We start from the raw sequence: 21609 nt of genomic DNA on the forward strand, positions 1-21609 counted from the left end.
GGGCTGAAGATCTGAAGACCTCTGCTTCGGGCAGGAGGTTGGATTAAGACTTTGTAGGACATCTCTTCCAACCCTCTGATTCTATGAGAAGGAAACCTAAAGAAAAGTCCCAGAGTCCCTTCTAGGCAGTGGTGGCTTTCAAAATTTTTTAGAACCTCTTCTGTAGGTGTGGCCTGCTTTGTGGGAGTGGCTTGCCGGCCATGTGACTGGGTGGGAGTGGCTTGTAAGCCATGTGACTGGGTGGGCGTGGCCAACTTGTAAAATGTGGTGAACCTCACTTAACAAAGCTCTTGCTTAGCAACCAAAATGTTGGCTCAGAAACGCTGGCATTTGAAGCACGCAAGTTTTAAAGCTGTCGAGTTACAAGACCCTTCCACCCCTAACCCTTTAGGGAAAAGAACCCCAGGGGTGTTCAAACTTGACAGCTTTAAGACTTGTGGACTTCAACTCCCAGAATTCCTCCTCCAGTCATGTTGGCTCAGGAACTCTGGCATTTGAAGCACCCAAGTCTTAAAGCTGTCAAGTTACAAGACCTCTGCACCCCTAACCCTTTAGAAAAAAAACCCGGGGGTGTTCAAACTTGACATCTTTAAGACTTGTGGACTCCCAGAATTCCTCTTCTCGCTCTTCATCTTGATGATGTGTGGACGGGCGGGAGGGAGGGAGCTGGAACCGGTTCTAAACAGCACTGTAGATTTGTGGAACCTCTTCTATAGAAGAGGTTAGAAGGGACAGGAACCCACCCCTGCTTCTATGTCTTAAACCCAGAGAGCTATTTAACTGATTTTAGATGGAGAAAGAAACAAATAACAAGCAGGTGAAAACCTTTCTCCTTCACTGTTTCTCGTCATTTGCCCTGGTCAAAGGGGCAAAGAGATGATGGTGCACCTTCCAAGGTGAGCAAGCTGTGTTGGGATGGCGGCATGGCATCCTTTCCAACCTCTTGTCTTTCTTCCATGGCTCAGGATATCTCTCTCTCCGGAGTTACTGTCCGGCTAGATTTCAGCCTGCGGGATAACAAGACCTTGTTGACGATGGTGGAGTTCTCCAGATCTTGTGTCTTCCCTACTGGAAAATTACTGGGTGAGTCCAGATGTAGAACATAAACCAAGAGCTGATGCAAGGAGACAAATTATTTGTCAGGCCCGCAGCGATCTTTTCTTTTGGATCTTTGGCCTCCCGCACTTTCTATTATTCTACTATGCATTTTCTATTGTGGGAAAATGGGAAGAGGGATTGTACGGAGTTAGATGCCATGTAGCCAAAACAAAATTCCTTCTAGAAAACCAAGGTCACCCTTTGCCTCTGCACCTCTGCACCTGACCGGAACTGGATGAGTGGGTCTGCCAGCGTGGCAGTGGGAGACAGGACCATGTGATGGATTTGTGGCTGGGGGGGGGGAGGGAGGGGGCAAGATCTTGAACTTTCACCGAGGTGGGGAAAACTGGGAAGCTTTCAGATTCGGGTTTTCCCAGATGTGCCAACATGGCTCTCTTAATAAACTGGAACTTTGAGCAATACTTTGCCTTGGATTCTGATTTACTTTTGGATGCTGTATGAAACACCTGACATTCTTTGTGGGTCTCATCACATGTGGCCAGATAAAGCATTATTTTCTAACAACATCCATTTAGTGCTCCTGTTAGGTCAGAGGGCTCAAACTCAAGGCCATCAGGCTGGATCCAGCTTGCGGTGGGGGAACCCTGTGCAACCCAACCCCCAAGCTCTGTTTTCATTGGCAGAGGGTGGCAGGAGGCTGTTGTGGGCAAAAATAGGGCATTTGCTTTGAAAAACATATTGACCCCCTCGTCTTTGTGGCAGCCTCTCAAAGTGACGGTTAGCTTTTTCGGCACCGAGTGCTGAAACTGGAATGTGTGTAATTGTAATTGTAATTTAATAAATTTATATGCATATGCCGCCCAATCCCGTAGGACTCCGGGTATCAGTGGTGGGTTTCAAATTTTTTTAGAACCTCTTCTGTAGCTCTGGCCTGCTTTGTGGGAGTGGCTTGCCGGCTATGTGAATGGGTGGGAGTGGCTTGCCAGCCATGTGACCGAGTGGATTGGCAGTCATGTGACTGGGTGGGCGTGGCCAACTTGTAAAATGTGGTGAAACTCATTTAACAAAGCTCTTGCTTAGCAACCAAAATGTTGGCTCAGAAACTCTGGCATTTGAAGTACACAAGTCTTAAAGCTGTCAAGTTACAAGACCCTTGCACCCCTAACCCTTTAGAAGAAAACCCCAAGGGTGTTCAAACTTGACAGCTTTAAGACTTGTGGACTTCAACTCCCAGAATTCCTCCTCCAGTCATGTTGGCTCAGGAACTCTGGCATTGAAGCATGCAAGTCTTAAAGCTGTCAAGTTACAAGATCTTGCACCCCTAAGCCTTTAGAAAAAAAACCCAGGGGTGTTCAAATGACAGCTTTAAGACTTGTGGACTTCAACTCCCAGAATTCCTCCTCCAGTCATGTTGGCTCAGGAACTCTGGCATTTGAAGCACCCAAGTCTTAAAGCTGTCAAGTTACAAGACCCTTGCACCCCTAACCCTTTAGAAAAAAAACCCCCAGGGTGGACAGCTTTAAGTCTTGTGGACTTCAACTCCCAGAATTCCTCCTCTCGCTCTTCATCTTGATGATGTGCGGACGGGCAGGGGGAGAGAGCTGGAACCGGTTCTAAACGGCACTGTAGATTTGTGGAACCTCTTCTATAGAAGAGGTTAGAACTGGCAGGAACCCACCCCTGGTGTGTATGTGTGTGTGCCGGAGCGCCAGAACCTGAAAGAGAACAGCAGCCTGGTGCTCATGCGCGTGGCGGGCAGCTGGAACACAGAAGAGCAGCTGGCGATGGCGCATGTGCCAGAGAGGGCTCTGTGTGCCACCATTGGCATGCCTGCCATAGATTCCCCATCACTTCTCTAGACTAGCCAAATTTAAATCCCTCCAATCTTTCTTCATATGGGTTATCCCCCAGGCCTTTAATTATCTTAGTTGCTCTTATTTGCACTTTTTCCAAAGTCTCAACATCGTTTTTGTAATGTGATGACCAAAACTGAACGCAATATTCCATGTGTGGTCTTACCAGTGGTGGGTTGCAAACAGTATGCCCCGCTACGGGCGTACCGGAGTCTGCCCGGAGCACCGGGTACTGTTCCAGGACAGTGCTCCGGAGGGCCCACCCGCCCAAGCTCCTTACCTGTCCTTTTAAACCTTCGGCGCTTCCACGCATGCGTGTGGCGCATACAGCATCTACGCAACACTCCACTGAGCAGCTGAAACATTGCGGAGGCTTGTGGAGGCGTCGAAGGCAGGTATGTGGTGAGTTCCGGCTGCCACTACTGCTGGTTCACTCAGGGATGTGCTGCGGGGGCCGCGCTGTACGCTGCGTGCCTGCACACACCATGCAACAAAAATTGCTCTGTGCATGCACAGAAGGCAAAAAACAAGATGGCAGCGGCTATGGCGCTGCCGAGAGAACCAATTCAGGGGCGTGGCAGGCTTGGGTCGGTGTCGGTTCCAGCAACGCAGGCCACCAAGTTACTACCGGTTCAGCCGAACCGGTCCGAATCGGTAGAAACCCTCCTGTGGTCTTACCTAAGGCTTTATAAAGTGGTGCTAATACTTCACATGGCTTTGATTCTATGCCTCTGTTTATACAATGGTAGGATTCTGTTGGCACAGGGCTGGCTCATGTTTGCGTGATTGTCCACTAAGACTCTAAGGTCCTTCTCATAGATACTGTTTTGGAGCCAGATTTCACCTAATCTGTACTTGTACCTTTGGGGTTTTTTTTGCCCAGGTGTAAAACTTTACTAGCACATTACTACTGTCCATAATCCATAGACTTTGATTGTCTGTGGAGATTCTCAATCATCCAAGTCATGGTTGCCCCAAAGGTGCTTTTTCCTAAAAGGCAACTGGACTTTCTTAGTATTTTCTTTGAAAATGATTTGCTTATCATTTATTTATTTCATTTACCATATTTTTTGGAGTATAACCGAGGTGGGTTCCTACCAGTTCGCACCTATTCGGTGGAACCGGTTCATCAAATCTACCGAACCAGTTAGAAGAGGTTCCACCAGTGGACCTGGAAAGCAGGCCACACCTACAGAAGAGGTTCCAATTTTTTTTGAAACCCACCACTGGAATATAAGATGCACCTTTTTCCCTCAAAAAAGAGGCTGAAAATCTGGGTGCATCTGATACACTGAATACAGCATTTTCTGCCTCTCGAAACCCCGCCCCCTTCACCAAATGGCCATGCAGAGCCTTTAGGAGACTTATAGAGTGCTCCTGGGGCTGGGGAGGGCAGAAATGAGCGAAAAAGGGGCCTTTTTTTGCTCAATTCCCCCCCACACACACACACAGCCTCCAGGAGCACTCTATAAGCCTCCTAAAGGCTATCCATGCCCTTTTTTTTTGACAAAAAAGGGCCTGTTTTCATAAAAAAGGGCTATTTTTTGCTCATTTTTGCCCCCACCCCACCTTCCCAGGATCACTCTACAAGCCTCCTAAAGGCTATGCGAAAAAACGGGCCATTTTTGGGAGTTTGGCAGAGCGCAAAACCTATTTTTAAACATTTGCTTCTTCAAAACCTTGGTGCGTCTTATACTCTGGTGCATCTTATACTCCGAAAAATATGGTATTTAGTTTGTCAAACATGTACGAAATAACAGGTATAAGTATAAACATGGACACGAATCGAGGAAATGGGTATGAATAAGTGGGGACAGGAGGACAGGGACAGTAAGCACGCTGGTGCACTTATGCAGTCTCCCTTACAGACCTCAGAGGAATGGGGTGAGGTCCATGGTATCAGTTTAAGGTTAAAGTTTTGGGGTTTGAGGATGTAACAACAGTCAGTAGAACATTTCAGGCGTTGACCACTCTGTTGCTGAAGTCGTATTTTTTGCAGTCGAATTTGGAGCAGTTTACCTTGAGTTTGTATCTATTGTTTGCCTGTGTATTATAGTGGTTGAAGGCTGAAGTGGTCATTGACAGGTAGGACGTTGTAGCAAACAATTTTGTGTACTATGCTTAGATCAAACCATAGGCGGCGTAGTTCCAGGTTGTCCAAGCCCAAAATTTCGAGCCTGCTGGAATAAGGGATTCTATTGTGAGCAGAGGAGTAGAGGGACTCGTCTCGTGAAATACCTCTGGACTCGCTCAATTGTATTAATGTCCGATACACAGGGCGGATTCCAGGCGGACGAGCTGTATTTGAGAATTGGTCTGGCAAAGGTTTTGTATGCCCTAGTTAGCAGTACAATGTTACGGGAGAAGAAGCTTCGCAAAATTAGGTTAAGAACTCTGAATGCCTTTTTGGCAACAGTGAGCTCTGGGGCTTAGATCGTGTGCGATGAGCCATCCAAGATGAAAGGTGAACATTTTCGGAGAACCAAAAATTAAGAAAGCCCGGTTGCCTTTTGTGGGGGGGGGGGGGAAGCACCCTTGGACGTAGACTCCGATTGTGTAAGTCTAGTTTTGGAAATAAACTCAGCAAGTGAGACGTTCTGGATTAAATGCCTTCAGTTCTGCCATTGCTGGAACTTTGCTGGCATATTAATTGAATTATTTCATTTGCCGTTATTCTGCAGTATGCTTTCCCAATGGAACTATGACGGCTACCATGCTTAGCCTGGATACTAACCGGAATTAATCCCAGGAGAACTCATCTATGGGATAAGAGCTGTAGACCAGTAGGAGTTGATGACACCAAGGCCCTCTTCACCTTCTCCGTGACCACCTGTGGTACCATCAGAAGAGTAAGTAAGGGATTTGAAAGAGACACCTATAACAATAGAAAAAGAAAGGAAGGGAAGAAGGAAGGCAAGGAAGGGAGGAAGGAAGTAGAGAATGGAGGGACGAAGGAATGGAAAGGAGTGGAGGGTGGAAGAGAGAGAAAGTGAAGGAGAGATAGTAGGAGAGGAAGAAGAAGTGTGAGGAGAGGTAGGGGAAGAAGAAAGAGGTAAGGAGAGGTGGGTGGGTGGAGAGAAAAAGAAGGAGAGGAAGAGAAAGAAAGAGAAGGAGAGAGGGTAGGAAGGAGAAGAAAGAGGGTAGGAGTAGGGGAGAGGTAAGGGAAGGAAGAAGGGGATGGAGAGGAGGAAGGAAGGAATTAGAGAAGGAAGGGAGGGAGAAAAGAAAAGAAAGAGAAAATAAGGTGGTGTCATAGCAGGTGCAAAGAATGGTAAACAAAGCATTCCAAACTATACCTTATAACCTTTAAATGGAATAATAATAATATAAGAATGGCAAATAAAAAGAATAACTATGTGAATGTATATATATTAAATAAATAAAGAATTATATATAAAAATGGATAATGAATAAGGAGATTATGAACGCAATATGGAAATGTATAGAAGGGAAAACACTAACTGCAAAGAAACCGATTCGGAACTGCTGTATGATATACGATGGAACTTATTGTTCCTATGTTGTTTTTAAGTCACGTGTTTGTTTCTGTTGATGTGCTTATGTATTAAAATAAAAATTTATATATTAAAAAAAAAGAAGAGTAAGTAAGAGTTGTTGGAATGTGGATAGGAGCCAGGATAACGAGGAACTCAAGTGTAGGGTAGCTGTGCCTCAGAGGACTTGTCCAACTGAGCCAAGAAGTATCAGTTGCTTCATGGAGGATCTTCTGCTTCTCTGTTATGCTGCATTGTCTTCCTTCTGGCTTAGATGCTGTGAGATTTACAAGTCTCTTAAGCCAAGGGTCACCAACCTTTCGGACCACTAAATTCCTAATTTTAAATCCTGCAAACCACTAATGTGATCTGCCTAACGATCGGCTAGGTGGTCATGTGACTGGATGGGCGTGGCCAACTTGATGCCACTCAAATCGAGGGGCCCCTTGATGGCCTCTACTCACCGCTCCCCTCCCAGCCACTCGTCTCCCCGCCCGGTCTCCCTAGGGCCCCAACAGGAAGCAGTTGCTGGAGCTAAGCAGCCACCACGAGAAAGAGTGGCAAAACAGCTGCCTCAGTTCAAATTGGATCTGAGCGAGAAGGAGACTCAACAGAAGCACCTCACTGAGGACTAGAAGCATAGGGTTTCCAAGCAGAGGGGAAGACCTGTGGGAGCGAGACCAGTTACCGGCGCCTGGAAGTTCAGCAGGATGAGATGGTCAGCCACTTTCCGACCATGATATGGAACAAGACCCTCCAGCTCTTTGCCACCGGTGGTCCTTCCTTCCAGCCTTCACCCAAAGCCCCACACCAGGAGGCTATAGAAGACCCCAAGTTGGAATGTCTGCCCCCTGCTGGCCCCACAGAAAAAGACGCCGAAGGGGGAGAATCTCTGCAGCAACACAAATGTTCATTGCACGTACTCCAACCCAGGTGCCGTAGTTTGAGGACCCCCGATTAGTGCAATATAAAAAAATGCAATAATAAAAAAGATTAAAAAATATTTTAAAATCGTTTTTCTCTGCGGACCATCAAAATTTTCTCATGGACAAAAAGTTGGTGATCGCTGTTTTAAGCTGCTTTTGGGTGCAATGAAGAATTGTGTGATGACCTGGGACATGGCACAGAGAGAACACAGGCAGTTGGTAGTTCGAACAAAAGTGGTGACAATCCCCCCACTCCCCAGACTCCTCAGGCAGCCTCTGGCTGCAAATAGTACAGCCCAGTCCTGTGTACACCAAGGCTGCACAGCCATAATCCAGCAGGACAAATCCAGGAATTCGAGAAGCAAAGGATCCAGTTAATTCGTCCAGAAGCCAGAAGGAATGCAAGGACTCTTGGAAAGTTCAACTCAGTGTTTGTTCCCATCAAATGCCCCTCCCCACAGCATCTCCTTAAGTCTCATTCCCTCCACATGTGCCTTGCGAAGATAGATGGGGCACTGTTCTCCTTAGTAGCCTGCTCAGACTGCACTGTTCTCACCATCTCTTCACTCTCCGTACTCTTGGATCAGGGAGGCGATGGTCCTTGCTCCTCGCCTGAGCTCATATTGGTTCCTATTTATGACAGCCGCAGTGTCCTGGGGTGTGTGTTTGTGTGTGTCATGAGATCCTTTTCCGCGACCTCTTGACAAGCAAAGTCAATGGTGAAGCCAGGTTCACTTAACAACCGTGTTAATAACTTAACAACTGCAGGAGTTAACAACCGTGGCAAGAATGGTTGTTCATATAGGAGGAAAAACTCACTTCACAAACGTCTCCCATAGCAACAGAAATGCCGGGCTCAATTTTGGTCATAAATCGAGGACTACTTGTATGGTAGAGCAATATTGGGCCTTGGTGACACGTTCTGAGAGGTGTTCGGCCCACACTTCCCGTGAAGTTAAATGTTTAGCATCATTTTTCTTTTGCCTGTCCTCTTTCAGTTTGAAGAGAACTACGTGTTGTATGAAAATGAAGTGATCTTCGAGAGAGAGATGATTCCGAGAGCAAAACCCATCATAACCAGGGACCCTGAGTATAGGTAAAAAGCAAAAAAAAGGGTGGGAGTGGGGGGGGGGGGAGGACTCTCCTAGAGGAAGATGTTCCAATTGAGTCAATTACTGGATATTTATTTTATTTAGACCAGGGGCCAGCAACTTTAAACACTCAAAAAGCCACAAACGTCCTAACTGCCCATTCCATTCTGGTGCCGACTGGAAGTCCAATTTTCCCCCCCATAGAGTCTCCTCCTAGCATGGCATCATTTTTCTCCTGCCCCCGGGAGTCTGGTTCCCCCACCATAGAGACTCCTCCTAGCGCGGCATCATTTTTCCTCCGCCCCCGGGAGTCTGGTTCCCCCACCATAGAGTCTTCTCCTAGCGTGGCATCATTTTTCCTCTGCCCCCGGGAGTCTGGTTCCCCCACCATAGAGTCTCCTAGCACAGCATCCTTTTCCTCTACAGTACCTATCCGAACTGAAAGCCCTATCAATTGTGGAGCCACTAGAGGTGGGTTCCTACCGGTTCGCCCGAACCGGTTCTATCATCGGCGGCACCATCTTGAACAATCTTCATTGCATAAAAAGTTATCCCCCCCCCTTTTACTAACATTCTTTGCCCCCCAAAAATTGTACTAGGTTGACCCTGCGCTGCCGTTACCGGCTCAATGAGACCCTCCGAATATGGGCGCAGCGATTCCTGAAGGAGGGGGTGGCCGCCGGACCCCACCCTTTTCACCTCAAAGGTACGTAGGAATGTCTTCTCTTGCCAGTGATCCTGAATTAGATCAATCCTGATGTGGCCTGATGAGCCGTGCTGTTGAGTCCAGTCCCTAAAATGTAGTATTGCAAGAAATGTCCATCTGGATCCAATCCCAAGTGGGGAGAAAGTCAACTGGGAATGATGGTGGCTGTTTGGAAAGATGGTTTTGATGGTGGACAGGATCACATGCTTCAAGATCTTGGGTGAAGGGGAAAAAAGGGAAGAGATGCTGAGAGTGCCTGGGTTTTATGCTCTCTGGGCTTTTGAAGCTTGTATTCTGATTGGTTGTCAGACTCCCATGGGGACATGCAGGGACAACTCTGTCCTGAGTCCCAAGCTCGGTTGACACTTACTGAGTGATGAGGTAATGAAAGGGTTTTGAGATCCCTTTTATGGCTCTGCCTGAAGGAGGTGGATCTTTGTTATGTAGAATAGACTGGCTCAGGCCTTAATGGCCCATTGACAAAGGTGGCAGGGGTGTGTGGGCTGAGTTTATTCCTCCCTTTTATGGGGAATATTCTGCCCTTTTAATATTTCCTGAAATATCTCGTTTTCAGTGGCCCAAGGTTGAGAAATACTGTATTAGAGTAAGCCAGCAAACAGAGACAGATTGCAAGGATTGCTGGGAAATGTAGTGCAGCCCTCTGCAAAGCCTGACAGGAAGGGCCCAGAAACGCCTTCTTTCCACACCTTCTCCCTTTGCTCCCCTCAGTGCCAAACCCCCTTTTTAAGCAGTCCAAACTAAGCCCTTTTTGTACACCAAGGATTGCAGACAAGATGTTATGGCCCGTCAGCGGCTTGCAGAGCTGGCAGCAGATTAGGACAGTGAGGAGGTTGGGAAGGAACATAGGCCAGTCCTCAAGTCTGGGGAAATCTTGGACAAGGGCTCTGCGTCAGAGGTAGAGATGGGGGCCAAGGCCACCTGGTAGTTATTTGTTGCCTCCGGAGTCTCCGGAGCCTGACATCAGCGAGGCGGAAGAACAGTGGGAGCCTGTTCCCAGGGTGCCCATGCGCAGAGCTGCCCGAAGGCAAGAACAATTAAGAAAACAGGGTCGAATTAGGCTTGGAAAGGATTGGCCCCTGCCATAAGAGATAAAAGAGGAGCGAACAGGACCTGAGCTTTTGCAGGGAGCAATTTGTTCATCCGGTCGGTTCAAGCTTTGAAAAGTTGTGTCTGTGCGAAGTTTGGCCCTTGCTCTGCATTTGGGAGTTAGATCTCTGCCAGCATTCCCAGGGAGATAAGGTGGGTGTTTATCAACATTCCCCTTAAAGACTGTGGCAACTCAAGCAGACATCTGTCAGAATCTTCACAGACTGTTTGTGAAGCCTTGCAGGCTGGGAATGACGATAATTTACAGCCTTATAACTAAAATAGGGTTTTTGGGAACTAAGATTGTGATGTATGCTTTCTCAAGAAGCTTGGATCACAACGCAAGGGAATAACTCTGTTTTTTTTAAAAAAATCCTTCTTGCTGCAATTTATTTACGACTTGCCTCTTGCAGGATACCTGAAAAAAAGAGCTGCAAATAGACATAATGTCTCCCAGTTAGTAAGCGGCGCTTCAACGGGTAAGATTTGTTGCTTAGTATGAAAAAAAAATAAATTCAGTGAATCTGAAGGCATCTGTTTTCCTTCTTTCAAGTTGCGCAATAGGAGATTATTAGAATTTCCTGGGTGAATATGGAGGAGAATGGGAGACGCATGGATGAGATTTATTAATTTTTTAAAATTTATTATTACATTTGTTAACCACCCATCTTACCACAAGGTAACTCTAGGAGATGTCTCTAACTCCTTTATGCTTGGGACGCAACGGTGCTAAGTTGATGGGAAATGACACAAAATTCCCACTTTTTATATCAACAGTTTCCTACTCCTTCCAAATCTAAACTATCTGTTGGAAGAAATATCCATTTGGTTCCAGAAACACTGGAAACAGGGAGGCTGACTGGAAAAATGGTTTACTTGGTGAACAGGACCACATGGGTTGAGTCCTGGTGCAGCTGAATACATGAAGGAGAGAGAGGGTTATTTATACCTACTCTTGGGCCTTGCCCTTGAGCTTCCTGTTCCTGTGCAAGAAATATATTCTATTGGTTGTCGTAGGGGTCACTGCTAACTTTGTAGGCTGTCTTGAGTCCCAGGCTCGGTTGACACTTGCTGGGTGATGCAATGAAGGGACTTGTGCCATGTGGTGAGCTCTGCTGCTAGATGGTAGAGGGTCTATCCTATTATGTCCTGGGGCAGGGTGGGTTGCTGCCAGTTTTACTACCGATTCGTTTTGCGCGCTGTGTGTGCAGTTAAAGGTAAATTGTTCTTTGCGCGTGTGCAGAACAATTTACAGTGAACTGCGCACAGGCAGTCACTACAAAACAACATGGCAGTGACATCAGTGGCGGGGAGGGACCCAGTTTGGGGACGTGGCAAGCCTGGGTCGCCACTGGTTCTGTGACCCAGACAAAAATACCCCGACCAGTTCAGCCGAACCGGACCGAACCGGGAGGAACCCACCTCTGCTGAGGGATCATGTCTTAATCCCATCATCCTGGAGCTGAAGGTCTTTTGTCCTGTAGATAGGCTGGCCCAGTCCTGCTGGGACTATTAAGAAAAGTGGACACTGTTTTTCAAGAGCACATTTTTTTTCCTTTAGGGAAATATAATATTCTGCCTTTTTTAATATTTCAAGAAACAGCTTGAAAGTTTTAGAAAAGTAAAGCAAAAAAGGCTGACCCTTATTTTTGTATTTTATTCTACCCCCCCCAGGGGGGGGGGAAGTTGGCAATCACTTTTTTTTTTACTGTTTTCTGCATTTTTTCTTCCTCTCTTTTTCGAATTGTATTTGTATTTTACTTCATAATAAAGTTTAATAAAATTAGAAAGGCATCTACAGCTACACACACACAAAAAGAGTGGGTAACAAGAAAGGGCTGGGTGTGTTAAAAACAGGACCAAAATATTGCTACAAGACTGTGTACTTGGTATTCTCTGAGCTTGGTTGTTATCTTGCAGGCATTTTCATCACCAAACTAGGTAACATCATCACTGTTAGAAATGGAGTGGAGTTCGCTCTATTTGTATATACTACTGTAGTAGTTTGTCCAGCCAGGTTTTAAGGGCTTTGCGGAAGGCCTGGAGGGTGGTGAGGGTTCGAATCTCCACGGGGAGCTCGTTCCAGAGGGTCGGAGCAGCCACAGAGAAGGCTCTCCTCCGGGTAGTCGCCAGTCGGCAAAAGAGCCATTTGGACCCATTTCCCACAGAAAAGAAAACATCAAGAGCCACAGAGGTCCTAACCGGAAGCCCCCTGTTCAATTCTGGAGCTGATCGGAAGTTCAGTTCCTCCCACCATAGAGCCTCCTCCTAGCGCGGTGTACTTTTTCCTCTACCTGTCAACCGAAAGCCCTATCAATTGTGGAGACAACTGGGAAACCCTCCCCTTGCCATAGAGTCTTCTCCTGGCGCACTGTGCTTCTCTCCCCCTTCACCCCACCGGAAGCTCCTCTCAAAATTGTGGCGCTGACCGGTGACGGAGCCGCAGCAGAGGGAGGAAAGAGCCACATGCGGCTCCAGAGCCGCAGTTTGCTGGCCCCTGCACTAGTATATAAACCGAGAGCAAAACCACACTCCCTTCTAACATTGATGCTGTTATCTAGTTTGGTAACGAAACGTCTGCAAGAAAACAACCAAGCTCGGAGAGCACCAAGGATCCACAGTTCAATCCCAGCTACAAATAGTCTCTTCTGTCGGTACAAGAGAGCGTGCTCGATTTTTAGCGCGTAGATTGGGACTTCCCTTCCACCAAGTGCTGATTTTATATGTTTATTTCTTACAGATGCAAAGGGGAAGATCTGGCTTTGGTTTCTAGCTGTCAGTGTGGCTCTGTCTGGACTAGCAACAACAATCAACACCCTTCTTCCTGTTCAATTGTTTGGCCATTGAAACGATGATTAAAGACACCCTTGGATATCTTTTGTTGTTGTTGTTAGTTGCGAAGTCGTGTCCAACCCATTGTGATCCCATGGACAATGTTCCTCCAGGCCTTCCTGTCCTCTCCCACCCCCAATTTAAGCTCACGCCGACTGCTTCGGTGACTCCATCCAGCCACCTCCTTCTCTGCCGTCCCCTTCTTCTTTTGCCCTCCATCGTTCCCAGCATGAGGCTCTTCTCCAGGGAGTCCTTCCTTCTCATTAGGTGGCCAAAGCCTTTGAGTTTCCTCTTCAGGATCTGGCCTTCTAAAGAGAAGACAGGGTTGATCTCCTCTAGGACTGACCGGTTTGATGGCCTTGCAGTTCAGGGGACTCACAGGAGTCTTCTCCAGCCCCATAGTTTCAAAGGCATCAATTCTTTAGCGCTCAGCCTTCTTATGGTCCAACCTTCACAGCCATCCATTGCAACTGGGAAAACCATCGCCTTGGCTATCTGCACTTTTGTTGGCAGGGTGATATCTCTGCTTTTCAGTATGTTGTCTAGACTTGCCATAGCTTTCCTCCCCAGGAGCAAGCGTCTTTTATTTTCTTGGCTGTAGTCCCCATCTGCGGTGACCTTGGAGCCCAGGAAAATAAAACCTGTCAATACTTCCATTTCCTCCCCATCTATTTGCTAGGAATTGAGAGGGCCAGATGCCATGATCTTAGTTTTCTTAATGTTGAGTTTCAAGCCAACTTTTGCACTTTCCTCCTTCACACGCATCAAGAGGTTCTTTAGATCCTCTTCACTGTCTGCCATTAGAGGGGTATCATCTGCATATCTGAGGTTGTTGATATTTCTCCCGGCAATCTGAATTCCAACTTTTGATTCCTCTAGCCTTCCTTTCTCATGATGTGCTCTGCGTATAAGTTAAATAGGCAAGGCGACAGTATATATACCCTTACCGGACTGGATATCTTATGCTTCTATTTTTTCATTAGGATACTGAGCAAGTCAGAGGAAGGATTCCAGAAAAATAACTTGTGTTGGTGCAACAATCCACAGAGGCCTAAAACTTGGTTAAGTTTATTCTTGGCTAGCTTTAGTGGCCAAGTCTATTGCACAAACCCAACTGGCTTGGGTAGTTTGTGATTCAACACAGCACAGAAAAGTGGGTTAACTGTGTAGCCAGGTGAAAGGTTGTGCAAGCACAAGCTGTGGAAAGCTGGATTGGGGTGCTACTGTTGCACAATTATTTTTGTTCTCCCGAGAACGCCATCGGCTTTGTGTGTGCAGAAACTGGGGAATAGCGTGACCTGTCAAATGCGCGCCCGACAAACGCGCGCTGACAAAAGCGCGGCGAGAAAAGAGCAAAGTTGAAATCGCGCCCACAGAAGCATGCCGATAAATGCGCGCCGACAAAAGCTCGCTATCAACAAACCACGCAAAAACAAGGTAAAAACCCTAAGGGTTAGGGTTAGGGTTATTACCTTGTTTTCGCGTGGTTTGTTGATAGCGGGCTTTCGTCGGCACGCATTTATCGGCGCGCTTCTGCCGGCGCCATTTACATTTCGCTCTTTTCTCGCCGCGGTTTTGTCGGCGCGCTTTTGTCCAGCGCGCATTTGTCGGTGAACCGGGGAATAGAGGATAGGGTGAAAATCCATTTCAACGATTTCATTCTTTCTCCTTTTAACCAAGGGTTGGCGGGCTTCAAAAAATTTAGCAAGGGATTCTCTTCCAGGTTGCTGGGTGAGCGTAAAAATGGTGGGCATAGCCTAGTTTGCAGGGGGGTTGATTTTGCCCTCCCCGGGCTCCGGAGACTCTCCTCGAGCCTCCGGAAGGGCGAAAATGGCCTCCCCAGGCTCCGGATGCCTTCTGGAGGCTAGAAACGGGCCTTTTGAAACTTCCGGTAGGCCCATTTTTCGCCCTCCTCGAGCCTCTGTGCACGCCCTGCACTTACCTGAATCCAAAACGGGCCACATGGGGACTCCTGGTTGGGGCGAGGCAGGGTGGGCATTGGGGGTTCGCCAAACCAGGCAGAATCCTAGCTAGAGGATCACCCGAACCCCCAGCAGCCCACCATCAATTTGTAAATGAGCTTTCCCCAATTCCCTTTTTGAAACCAAAAGGTGTATTTCCCACCTCAAGTAGAAGCCCCACTTTCTTCCCGATCCTGGTCCCTCTAAAAATTGGCTTCACGCAAACTCCAACTGAACCAAAAACCGAGCGATTCCTACATCAGCCTTCTATTTCCAGGTTAACTGCAGAAGTGGCTGGCTGACTTTATACTAGGGGTGTCAAACTCAAGGTCTGGAGGCTGGATCCGGCCCACGGGGTGCTTAGATCTGGCCTGCGGGGCCACCCTGGAAACAGCAAAGGACCGGCCCGCGGTGGCTCTGCCCGTGAAAACGGAGCTTAGGAGGGTCGCGTGCAGCTTTCCCGAGCTCTGTTTTTTCTGGCAAAGGGTTGCAAGAGGCCATTGCAGCCGAAAACGGCTCGTTTTCTCTGGCAGAGCGCTTGGGCCGCCACAGCAGTGGTGGGATTCAGCCAGCTCGCACCTATTCGGGAGAGCCGGTTGTTAACTTTCTAAGCAGTTCGGTGAACCGGTTGTTGGAAGAAATCTTTTGTTTTTTTCCACTTTTTAAGACTAATCCTGTAAGGAAGGCAGGAAGGAAACATTATGGTGTTGTTTCTAGCCTAATTTATTCCCCTGTTTACAGAAACTGCCTGTCCCATTAACCCTTATGACATTGTAACAGCTAAGGCGAAGCGCCCATCAATCTGAGTGACATTGAGTTGGCCATGCCCACCCAGACACATGACCACCGAGCTACGCCTACCCAGCTGATCATTAGGGCAGAGAACCGGTTGTTAAATTATTTGAATCCCACCCCTGCGCCACAGGCATCCCTGACATGAGTGAGTGGTCGAGCTGGCCACGCCCAACCCCGGCCTCCTGAGATCAAACACAACCTTGGTGCAGCCCTCGATGAAATTGAGTTTGGCACCCCTGCTCTATACAATTTGAGACAAGTGGCTGTTCAGTCTCTTCTTAAAAACCTCCAGGGATGAAGCACCAAAACCTCTGAAGGCAAACCCTTCCATTGATTAGTTGTTCTGTCAGGAAATTTCTCCTTAGTTCTAGGTTGCTCCTCTCCTTGATTACTTTCCATCCATTGCTTCTTGTCCTGCCTTCTCGTGTTTTGGAAAGTAGGTTGATCCCCTCTTCTGTGCTGGACAACCAGCTAGCAGTGTGCAGTGACAGCCAAAAAAGCCAATGCAATCCTAAATTGCATTAACAGAGGGATACAATCAAGATCAAGGGAGGTACTAATACCACTCTATAAAGCCCTAGCAAGACTGCATCCACACCAGTGGTGGGTTTCAAATTTTTTTAGAACCTCTTCTGTAGGTGTGGCCTGCTTTGTGGGAGTGGCTTGCTAGCCATGTGACCGAGTGGGAGTGGCTTGCTGGCCATGTGACTGGGTAGGAGTGGCTTACCAGCTATGTGACTGGGTGGGCGTGGCCAACTTGTAAAATGTGGTGAAACTCACTTAACAACCCTCTTGCTTAGCAACCAAAATGTTGACTCAGAAACTCTGGCATTTGAAGCACGCAAGTCTTAAAGCTGTCAAGTTCCAAGACCCTTGCACCCCTAACCCTTTAGAAAAAACCCCCAGGGGTGTTCAAACTTGACAGCTTTAAGACTTGTGGACTTCAGCTCCCAGAATTCCTCCTCTCGCTCTTCATCTTGATGATGTGCGGACGGGCGGGGAGAGGGAGCTGGAACTGGTTCTAAACGGCACGGTAGATTTGTGGAACTTCTTCTACAGAAGAGGTTAGAATTGGCAGGGACCCACCCCTGATCCACGCTATAAACAAAGATGTTGAGACTCTAGAAAAAGGGCAGAGAAGAGCAACAATGATTAGGGGACTGGAAGCTAAAACATATGATGAACCGTTACAGGAACTGGGGGCTAGTCTAGTGAAGAGAAGGACCATGGAAGACATGATAGCAGTTTTCCAATATTTGAGTGGCTACCACGGAGAGGAGGGGGGTCAATCTATTTTCCAAAGCACTTGAAGGCCGGACAAGGAATAATGGATGGAAACTGATCAAGGAGAGATTCAACCTAGAAATAAGGAGAAACTTTCTGACAGTGAGAACATTCAACCAATGGAACAGAAGTTGCCTTCCGAAGTTGTGGGACCTTTATCACTGGAAGTTTTCAAGAAGAGATTGGACTGCCATCTGTCAGAAGTGGTGTAGGGTCTCCTGCTTAAGCGGGGGGTTGGACTAGATGACCTATAAGGTCCCTTCCAACTCTGCTAATCTCTTTATCTGTTAATCTTTGTAGTAGCCCCTCAAATAATGAATATTCACAACTCCCTGTAAAAACCAGGGGGGAAAAATGCCAAAAACAGTAATAAGGGTCCCCCCCCCTCTTTGCTCCGAGGTGTATAGATATGGAATATCCTCAGATGGTGGGTACTCCTGGCCTATTTTGTCATCTTCTTCCAAAAGTGGTCGGAACACCACGTCCTCCAGCAAACGCCAATGGCCCCACTTTGTCAAAATCTGACCTACGTTGTTGGATTTGAGGGAAGCCTGAGATGGTGAATGACACGGGGATGGTGTAACGTGGCCTTGACCCAAACATTTTTTTATTTACTGTTATTTTTTGGCATTCATGCAGTGACGCCAGCAACCAAAGTGGGCAGGGATTTCAACATGATGTCCTGGAGGAATTTCTGCTGAGTTGGCTCAGGAAAAATCTCCCTCTGCCAACAAGCGAGCAGCACTTTGGTTTTAAGCCAGGTTTCAGCTTCTGTTTAAAAAAAAAAAAAGGCAGTTTTATTTTTTTTTTTTCCTTTCTTTTTTTTTAAAGAATTTTTTTTCATTTTTAGTTAAAACAGACAAACACAACACAAATAAAATAAAATAAAACCATCTTTGTTACTATTGTAGAATGGTGTCCATTGGTTATAAAACTTTCGTGCCATCTCTTCCACAGTCATTCCTTATAATTCATATCACATTGTATATTTTAAATCAAAAATCTTATATATCTTACTGTCAACATCCCACAGTTCTCATTGGGCTATACTTGTTTTAAACGTCATTTGGCATAAAATAATCCAAAAATGGCAGTTTTATTTTGTGGGAAGTTATCATCCAGCCCTCTCCCAGAAAAATGAAATATCCTAGGAAATATTGAAAAGACAGAATATTTCTCTGGATGTGAAAAGAAAGAAACATGTTTTAAAAGACAGAATAGCTGCCTGTAGCTTCCTGCTTTGTCAATGGGCCATTAAGAAGGCCAAACTAGTCCACTTTACATAACAAAGACTTCTCCACTGCAGCCCCAGGGGGGTGGGAGTAAAGGCATGATATATTGGCCCTTTACCCAACTGACCACCTGGCATCTGAGAACTCAACCAAACCTGGATTCAAAACACAGCCTAGAGAGTTGCCCCTGCATGGCCCCATGGGATCTAACAGCCAATCAGAATACATTTCTTACACAGGAACAGGAAACAGAGAGGTGGGACTGAACAGGTTATAAAAAGCCTAGCAAGCCCCTTCCTCAGCCCTTCTCTTCTTCTCCAATGTTGAAGCATGTGATCACCTTTCTGTTCAGGGCTCAAGCCATGTGGTCCTGTCCACCAATAAACCATCTTTCCAAGCAGCCTCCATGTCTCCAGTGTCTTTTTTCCCCCCTTGGAGCCGAACCCAGAAGGACATTTATTTCATCAATTTCTCACACTCCTGGAGTCTGAAAGGGATACACCAGTAGCCGACTGCCACAAGTTTTCTCTGGTTATCTCTTCCTAAATTACAGAATAACAGAGTTGGAAGGCACCTTGGAGGTCTTTTAGCCCAGGGGTCACCAAGCCTTTGGACCTCAGAGACCCCTAAATTCGTAATTTTAAATCCCGCAGACCACTAATATGATCTGTCTAATGACTGGCAGGATGGGCGTGGCTAGGTGGTCATTTGACTGGGTGGGTGTGGCCAACTTGATGTCACTCATGTCGAGGGGTGCCTCTTAACGCAGGGGTGGGTCCCGGCGTTGTGCACACACCCAAGATGCGCCCTTACGCGAATGTGCGGTGCAATAAAAATTGTTCTGTGCAGAAGCAAGAAACAAGATGGAGAACCGGTTCAGGGGTGTGGCAGGCCTGGGTTGCTGCTGGTTCCAGCGACCCAGGCCACCAAACCACTTCCGGTTTGAACCCGCACTGCTCTAAGGCCTCTACTTGCCCCTCCCCTCCCAGCCACTCCTCGCCTGCCTCCTTGGGCTTCTTAGGGCCCCAATAGGAAGCAGTTGTTGGAGATAAGCAGCGCAGGGGCATGTATGCCTGGGACAGTGGTGGGATTCAGCCAGTTCGCACCTATTCGGGAGAACTGGTTGTTAACTTTATGAGCAGTTGGGAGAACCAGTTGTTGGAAGAAATCTCCTTTTGTTTTTTTCTACTTTACAGGGCTAATCCTGTAAGGAAGGAAACATTCTGGTGCTGTTTCTAGCCTGATCTTTATTGCCCTCCTTACAGAAACTTCCTCTCTGGTTAACCCTAATTACATTGTAATAGCTATGGTGAAGCGCCCATTGACCTAAGTGACATTGAGTTGGCCACACCCAAACAGTCACATGACCACCGAGCCCCGCCTACCCAGCTGATCATTAGGGCAGAGAACTGGTTGTTAAATTATTTGAATCCCATCACTGGCCTGGGGGAAGGGGGCATGCGCAGGGGCTGCATTTGGGAGATTTGGGCATGTGCACATTCGCACGTGCATTCATGTGCTCCAGAAAAGGTTAGCCATCACTGTTCTAGGATGGAGTCACCCCAGGGACCACTAAATTCATAATTTTAAATCCCGCGGATGACTGATATGATTTTTTTTAAAAAAAGACAAATAGTATTTAGTGCAATATTTTAAAAAATGCAAATAATAATTCTGGGGACCACCAACCTTTTCTCCCAGACCACCAGGGGGTCCACGGACCCCTGGTTGGTGACCACCGTTCTAGGAGGTAAGGGATCAATTCAGCGGATCCGCAAAGTGGCGCCCTAACCAATGTGTCCCTCCTGAGCTCGGTATAAATGTAGTGCAGAGATCCGGACCCTCACCACTCTCCCGGCCTTCCGTAAAACCACCAAGACCTGTGTCCGGCAGGCCTGGGGCTGTTGATTAATTTCCAGCCCCACTTGATGGAATGGATGTTGTGTTGATTTTAATTCTGTATTTTTAAATGTTTTAAATGCTTTTACTTGTTGTGAGCCTCCCAGAGTCCCTAGAGAGTGGGCGGCATACAGATTCTATTAAGTTTAAAGTTTAAAGTAGTGCAACAAGACTTTGCATTTAAACATCAGGACGGATATGGTGGGAGGAGAATCCTGGGAGAATTTTGCAGTAAAGATTCTCTTGCATTCAGGATGCCCTCTTCAAAGTGATATTGTTGATGCAAATGATTGATTGATTGATTGAGGAAAGCATCAACTGTGCAGAACCAACCTTGCCCTTTTTCCAATGTCAAAGATTAGCCTTCAAGTAACCAGCGTGTATTCCCATCGCCCAGCACAGCCGGCTAATTCCTAGGCGAAGGAGGATGAGCTGCAGTTCTGTTGCCATGGAAACCCCCTTTCTAAGAAGGAAGCAGTTGGTACCCTCTAAACTATTGCAGGAAGTATTTAGACACATGAGGAAAAAGCAGATTATTTATATTTACACCCCCCCCCACATCCACACACATATATAGGGTAGTTGGCCGAGTGGTTAAGGAGATGGACTAGAAATCCATTGGGGTCCCCCGCAGGTTCGAATCCTGCCGACTACAAAAAAGTGTGCAATTACTTTCTCTGCAGTTTTTTTCCTCCCCATTGGGTTAATTCAATTTTTAAATCGTGTTTGGGAAAAAAAAAAAAGCATCGGAGAGGATCACCCTTCCTCTTAGGAGGTTGTTTTGGATGTTTCAGCCACTCTCCCTCCCAAACTGAACCTAGATTAAATTGGCCCCATGCAAAATACTCAAATTAAGGGACCCAAATCTTTACACTTGTTTCCCCCTCCTCGTAGTCGGCAGGATTTGAACCTGCGCGGGGAGACCCCAATGGATTTCTAGTCCATCGCCTTAACCACTCGGCCACGACTACCAATGCTTGCTTCTTATTTGGTCTATGTCAATCAATAGACTAAATGTTTATTCTACTGTCCACCCACTCCCTGCCCCCCCCCAATTCTGGCCAATATTCTTCTGTTCCAAACTCAGAGCAACTGAAGTCACCATTTCTGGGCAGCTTTTAAAATTGGAATCTTTTGTGGTCTCTGGTTTTCCTTGTTTTCATTACCCAAGATAGGTAACATCATCAGTGCTGGTGGGAGACTTGAAGTTAATAAAATAGCAAATTGATAATAGAATCGAACAGAAAGAATATCTTTTTATTCTTGATGAATGTATTTTTATTCTCCTTATGTACACTGAGAGCCTTTGCAACAAAGACAAATTCCTTGTGTGTCCAATCACACTTGGCTAATAAAGAATTCTATTCTAT

General features: G+C 46.8%; 1 protein-coding gene and 2 non-coding genes across 3 annotated transcripts in view; 2 read left to right on the top strand and 1 right to left on the bottom strand.

Moving 5' to 3' along the window:
* The window catches only part of LOC116521848, a 40549-nt gene extending 28289 nt beyond the window's left edge, over positions 1-12260 (top strand). The window contains 6 exon segments of the mRNA XM_032236497.1: positions 966-1083; positions 5594-5645; positions 5647-5761; positions 8331-8428; positions 9023-9129; positions 12157-12260. Coding sequence (XP_032092388.1) covers positions 966-1083; positions 5594-5645; positions 5647-5761; positions 8331-8428; positions 9023-9129; positions 12157-12260 — 594 coding nt within the window.
* Positions 12261-20817: 8557 nt separating this feature from the next.
* TRNAS-AGA lies at positions 20818-20894 on the top strand. Its single transcript has one exon. It is a non-coding gene; the product is annotated as a tRNA-Ser (tRNA).
* A 234-nt stretch (positions 20895-21128) lies between these two features.
* TRNAS-AGA lies at positions 21129-21210 on the bottom strand. The gene has a single exon. It is a non-coding gene; the product is annotated as a tRNA-Ser (tRNA).
* Positions 21211-21609: the final 399 nt, after the last annotated feature.

This window comes from Thamnophis elegans, chromosome Z (assembly GCF_009769535.1).
Source record: "Thamnophis elegans isolate rThaEle1 chromosome Z, rThaEle1.pri, whole genome shotgun sequence".
Classification (NCBI taxonomy): domain Eukaryota; kingdom Metazoa; phylum Chordata; class Lepidosauria; order Squamata; family Colubridae; genus Thamnophis; species Thamnophis elegans.